The sequence below is a fragment of the Triticum aestivum genome, chromosome 3A (genome assembly GCF_018294505.1).
Source record: "Triticum aestivum cultivar Chinese Spring chromosome 3A, IWGSC CS RefSeq v2.1, whole genome shotgun sequence".
NCBI classification, from domain to species: domain Eukaryota; kingdom Viridiplantae; phylum Streptophyta; class Magnoliopsida; order Poales; family Poaceae; genus Triticum; species Triticum aestivum.
Genome location: NC_057800.1, coordinates 14,208,156 through 14,214,728, shown reverse-complemented (window position 1 = coordinate 14,214,728; position 6,573 = coordinate 14,208,156). Strand labels below are relative to the sequence as shown.

The 6,573-nt window shown below is 44.9% G+C and overlaps 1 protein-coding gene across 1 annotated transcript; it reads right to left on the bottom strand.

Moving 5' to 3' along the window:
- Positions 1-2,575: 2,575 nt before the first annotated feature.
- LOC123059865 (beta-glucuronosyltransferase GlcAT14A) lies at positions 2,576-6,567 on the bottom strand. The gene is made up of 4 exons (XM_044482396.1): positions 5,792-6,567; positions 3,904-3,979; positions 3,718-3,833; positions 2,576-3,626 (listed from the first exon to the last, which is right to left on the bottom strand). Exons 1-4 carry the CDS (start codon positions 6,291-6,293, stop codon positions 3,112-3,114), a joined length of 1,209 nt encoding a protein of 402 aa, XP_044338331.1. The 5' UTR covers positions 6,294-6,567; the 3' UTR covers positions 2,576-3,111.
- Between the last annotated feature and the right edge of the window lie 6 nt (positions 6,568-6,573).

The following is a 6,573-nucleotide window of genomic DNA, read 5'->3' as shown; positions in this document are numbered from 1 at the left end:
TCTCGTTGGTTAAATTTATGGTCAAACTTGAATCTCGGGAAGCGCGGGTGCACTACATTGTGGAACGGAGGGAGTATCTTTTAAGTCCAGACATTGATACAAAAATCATTGTGATATGTGAGACATTGAGAGTATTGAACAGATAATTTATTTGAATGAAGCTGAATTGAAATCAGTTACCTGGGAGATAGCTAGGGTGTAAAGTTATCAAGACAAAATACGGAAATAACTCTATATATGCAGAAGAAAAAAAGTGGATTATGGGTTACCAAAAGGAAGTGCCCTTTTATGGAGCAACTATGTCCTGCTTGACATGAGATGGGATGCATTGTTGCCTCAAGGATGGTTTTAGTAAGCGGACCCAGTATTGTTCATGTGTTAGTTCTTTCTTTTTTATTTCCATTTTGTAAACAGAAAAATATTTTACTTAATTTTAGAAATGGTCATCTAGCATTTAGAAAATGTTCATGCAGTGTAAAAATATGTCAGCGCAACTTTTAACAAATGTTGATAGAATTCCAAAAAAAAAGTTCATGGCATTTCAAAACTATGTTCGTGATATTTTAAAAAAATTGCTAATATAATGTTAAAAAATGTCCATATAAATTCGAACAAATGTTATCTACCATTAAAGTGTTCATGTATTTTAAAAGTATGCTTGTGCCATTTAAAAAAACAATAAAATTTTGCGTAATTATAAAATGTGTCATAGTATTCAAAATATTCGTGACATTTTAAGAAATGTTCACGCATTTCAAAAATATGTTCATAATTTTTTTAGAAAATATAAAAATGCTCAGAGATTTTTGAAAAGTATTTCCTACCATTCAAAAAACCTTCAACATGCGTTTGAAAAAATATTTATCATCTACTTGAAATATGTTTAACGTACATACAAAAAATTATACCTCATATTAAGAAAAAAAAACATTTACTCCCTCTATTCCTAAATGTAGTGCGCATAAAATTTCATAGAAGTCAAACATTGTTTACTTTGACCAAGTTTAGTGAGAAAAGTATCAATAGAAACAATACCAAATAAATATAATATAAATATATGATTAATGATGTAACTAATGATATTTACTTAATATTATAGTTGTACATATTTGTCCTCTATAAATGCAGTCAAAGTAGGGGGAGTTTGACTTTTGAAATTTTCTATGCGCACTACATTTTGAAATTTTTCCGGGCTATTTAAGTCGACCTGCGGCACCGAAAGCTTATCATCTATACATATTTTCCTCCTCCTCCCGTTCGTCCCCGCCGTTGCTTTCCAATCCACCCGTCCGCCTAGTAGCCATGCCCCCACGCCGTTGGGTGAGGAGCGAGCCTTTTCTGACACCAGAGCGCCGACTCGAGCTCCTTGAGCAGATCCGGGCTAGGCACGAAGCCCGGATCTCTGCGGGGCTACCTCCGGATGTAGTGGATCCAAAGGAGCAGGGGGACAAGGAGGAGGAGAAGGATGAGGAGGATCTACAGGCGGAGCAGCAGGCCATTTCGATTTCATCCGCTGTCGCCGACAGGAGATGGAGGCGCAGGTGGAGATGCTCACCTACATGGATGAGGTCGAGCAGGAAGAGGATGAGTCGGAGGCCTCCTACCTGTCCGTCCAGCCGGCCCGGCACCAGATATCTCCGACGACGAAGCCTAGCTAGGATAGTACGTAGGATTTTTTTGCATGCTTTGTATGGATTTAGGGAATAAAATATGAGAGACGGATGCAGAGTTGCTAATTTGAGGCGTGACCGGTCATTGTCCGCGGACAGGCCCAGTCGTGTCTACGGGTGTTTAAGAGGCCAGATTTGCCAAATCCGGCTGTCACCCCCACCAAACCAAAACAGATTCTAAACAGAGCCAACGAGGCAGAGCAACCAATCTTTCTAAAACTGTACACATCATAGTAATAATTGTCCTAAAGTTTGCTACTTCCTCCATTTCTAAATATAAGACTTATTAGAGAATTCATAGTCAAACGAAAACCGAGCTCCATGAAGATCTTTATTTGAAAATTTCAAAATTCAAACTTTTCAGTTTTAAAAAATTCTGAAAATAAATACACATATACTTAGATACATGATGTACATGTGTGGAAATTTTCGGGTCGAAATACATTAAAATTTGAGCTACACAAAAAAGACAAATCTAGGGCTTTTTAGCATATGTACCGTTCATCCTCAAAGTCCATTACTTTTTTTCTTTTTATGCAGCTCGCAATTCAAGGTATTTTATCCTGAATTTTTTCACACATACACTTTACATCCTTGCATGCATGTGTATTTTTTCAGATTTTTTTGAAACTGAAATTATTGAAATTTGAATTTTTCCAAATAAAGGGCTAGAACTCGGTCTTCAAAATGCCCTACCCTTTCAATATGAACTACATACAGATATATATAGACATATTTTAGAGTATAGGTTCACTCATTTTGCTCTATATGTAGTGCGTAATAGAATCTCTAAAAGGGCTTATATTTAGGAACAGAGGAAGTACTTGTTTTTTTTTTGGAGGGACAGAGGAAGTACTTGTTAGATGTATACACATACAGTATTAGATTGGAAAAGAGAAACCAAATGTCAAATGTGGTTGATAGATCATGCATGGGAAATTTGGAACTTCCTCTGCAGTTCGAGAGGAGTAAAAAGAGTCTGTGAGCATTCTGTAAACCACAACAGCTACCAATCCACAACCACAAGGCCAACAAAATTCCCCACCCTTCATGTTTTTTTGCCTGCCTCTCGATTCAATTCCGTATGGGAGCACCAAGAATTCCACCAAAGGTTCTATAAACATCCTCACAAGGTCGTTCGACTGATCGCTACTAATTACACTCCCTACAAGCTCAGGTAAAATCCCCCACCGAAAGCTCCCTGGCCTCCAACAATGCTGGGAGCAGTGAGCACTTGAAGCCATCAGAGTCACCAAAAAATCTTGAAAGAATAGGCACGCCCCTCACCTTGGCCCTGTGCGCACAACCCAGCTGCAGCAAAAATGCTCCCACGGGAGGCGGAAATGCCGGAGTTCTGAACACGTGGAGAGCCACTCGATCTGTGCAAAATGAGACGCGCTCGACTGCCGGAAAGTGCATGCAGCCTCGCGGTTCAGTGCTGCTATTGCGCGCATGAGCTGTTGCTTGACTTGGATTCTTCCAGGATCCGGTCCATGTATCTGCGGAACTTCTCGGCTTGGGGGCCGGGTCTTACGATGTTGACGTTGCTCCACTGGGAGCATGGATCGCTGAACCACCTCTTCCTGCCTGTGCACCACGCTCCGGGAACAGGTCTGTGACGCCATCGCTGGAGTATTTTCTCATCAATCCTGTCCAACAGATGCTCTTTCTCTCGGAACTTCCTAGCAAAGGGCACTCCGCTCTCCACAATCTCCTCATAATGTGTAATGTTTAGAAACCGGGGTTCCATCTGAGGTGGGTCGTCCCATGCCACGTACCGCAAGTCATTGTTCACCGTGAAGTTACGGAAGTCCGAGTTGCATGCGACTGAGTGGAAATAACCTTCCAGAGGCAACATCACGTTCGTGAAGTACATGAGAAGGGTCCGAGGGAGGTTCTCCCATCCGAAAATGCAGTACTCTATAAACCTCCGATTCAGAATGACCCAAGGAGAACCTATCACAGATGGAGTACACATAAGGATGTAAAATAATTGCTCGAAAGGAAGGCCAGGGAAGTGGAAGCAGAGGTATAATAATAATAATACCTGTGAAGAATTTGAAACCATCTGGGGTTGCCCGTTTCTCTGTGGATTGGAAGAACTGATTCCTGCCAGCCAGGTATATCCCAGCATCTACTATGACTGGTTGCACTCTCTGAGACCTGCAAACAATATATTGGTGAAACTAATACCAGTGCAGCTAAATTCTTAGTAAGTTCAGATAGTACATACTCTTTCCATCCAATATCACTAGTGTGATCGATGAAGTTGAGGTGCCTTGGCACAGACGAGAAGACATGAACCAGGTCTGCAGCAAGCGAAAACATAAAAGACCATAAATACCAGACAAGTCAAGAAACCCCCAAGCTTCACTAATTACCATAAAGCTTCATCAGTTGAAACATATTCACACATGCGCAAAGCTGAAATGTATACATCAAGCTTAAATAACTCCAGACTAACGATAAGTAAGTTTTTTTCTTGAAACCATCTTAGCAACACAAATGAAACCAAACAGAGATCAATAGTGTGGGTTCATGAGGACCTAGGAACGAGAGAATATGACAAGTGGAGCAAAGTGTCGGAAAATTGCATATGCATGTTGGGGCTAGCATGCTACACATGTTTTCAGCAGGAAATGATACATGAGATTTATCATATATGGAAAGACAAAATATATGATGAGGTCCAGGCAAGGATGACCGTAGTCTACATACTGTACTATGTGTCAGAGCAACAGCAGCACATAACTTCTAAGTACCAGATTATTATTATGTTAAAGCAAGCTAACCCTAGAAAAATTATGGACAAGCTAGGGAACAAGTATATGAGTGAGAGAGCAACAGCAGCACATAACTTCTAAGTATGTAGTGAAATCTATGAGAGCTGATTTTCACTTTTAAGCGACTGTCGCATTTCCACAATGACTTTGGAATTTCAGAGCAGGAAATCTGGAGACGAAGACGTGGGCATGCGACCACTTTGGGAGGAAGGAACGCGAGAAGGAGACTCTCAGAAGTCAATTAAGCTAGGGAACAAGTATAAGAGTGAGAGAGCAACATGACCACATAACTTCCAAGTATGTAGTGAAATCTATGAGTTGAGTTTCAACTTTTTAGTGACTGTTGCATTTCCGCAATGACTTTGGAATTTCAGAGCGGGAAATCTGGAGATGAAGATGTGGGCTCGTGGCCACTTAGGAAGGAAGGAACACAAGAAGGGACTCTCAGGAGTCAAGAGTCAATTAAGTTGTTGTGTCTTTTGTCCGATCCATCAGTCATGTTTGCTTAAAATTTAAGGTTTCCTCATGCACAACTCATGGATTTTGGGATTAGGAAACACACAAGATTCATTTCTCAACTGAATGCTGATATTTTTTTCCTCCAATTTTTGTAATTCCTGCTTATTTATACAATTTCACCAAAGACCCCCTTATTTGTTAGAGACAACTTCCCCTAGACAATCAGCATAAATGAAACATGAATGCAGCTAGATGTTGTCAATTAGCATTTGGTCATATGCTCCGTATAAAACGGGTGATTGCTACATGCCCGAAACAAAGCTACAGCTAGAGTATAGAGTGTTGCGTAGAGCTAACAAGTTTGATGAGCTTCGATATGAAGAGAAGAACGGAGATAGGTAATTCAGTGGGTTTGGGCTTGACAAGAGGAAGCAGGAACACAGCAATTGACGAAAACAAGATGCCAAACTATATTTAGTAGTAATATATGTTGTGGTATACTACGTTCCTGTCAAGGGCAGCTTTCGTACCAGTGCCTAAAAACATTGTAAACAAGTACTCCGTTGTTACAAGTCAGCCAAACCTAACAGCAGCAGCAATACTCCTATTAGTCTACAAAGTATAATGGGACAGCAAGCATTAAACAGCACTTAAAACAAAGCAGCATCACAAGACAGATTTAATTCCGGGGGCTACAGCAACAGCTCAACCGCACTGCCGAAAATGTCCCTCTGCAGCTCGACAATTGAAGAAAGAAACGCCTCCCGAATCCCCAAAGCAAGGCACCAACCAGATTTGTGCTGCTAGATCCGGAGAGCGCAGGAAACTTCCCAAACTGATTGTGCTAGATTGGGGGAGGACTGACATTTGGAATCTTACCGTCCTGGGTGAGGAGGGGGTAATCGGCGGCGCTGAGCGTGACGAACCAGTCCCACTCGGCGTCGAGCCGGAGCAGGGCGGCGGCGGCGCGGAGCGTGGCGGCGAGGCCGGAGGAGCCCATGGGGGTGCCGGCGGCGGGGCGGCCGACGACGTCGACGTTCCCGAAGGCTGTGATTGCGGGTGCGGCCCGCGCGACGGCCGCGGCGAGCTCGAGGCGCTCGGACTCGGGCGCGTCCGCGGAGAGGTGGAGCAGGTACTGGTTCCGGGGGTGGTAGACGGCGAGGAGCAGGCGCAGGAGCCTGCGGCCGTCGCCGCGGCCGCCCGAGAGCAGGTACGCGAAGGAGGGGGGCGCGGCGGCCCCGCGGCGCACGTAGGAGGGCGGCGGGAGGCGCGCGAAGAGCGCGGAGGAGGCCGAGTAGCCCGAGAGCGCCGAGAGGAAGAGCATGAGCGAGACGAAGGAGACGGACACCAGCGGCAGCAGCCACTTGTCCGCTGCCCCCATCGCCGGCCCCGCCTCCGAGGCGAGCAGGGAGGAGAAGCTCTACGAAGCAGCAGGAGCAGCGCCGAGCTGCAGCTAGTCTATCGCGCGCGGGAGCGGGCAGGTGTCGGCGTCAACGCCCGGGGCTAGGAGGACTCCGGCGAGGGCCGCGGCCGCGGCGGGGTGGCGGCGGTGCTGCTGGTGGCGCGCGGGATCGCTGCTAGGGTTTGGCGGCGAGATCGCATCGGGGGTGGGAATGGCGGGCGAGATCGGGTGGGCGCAGCAGCAGCTCGATCTCCTCTCC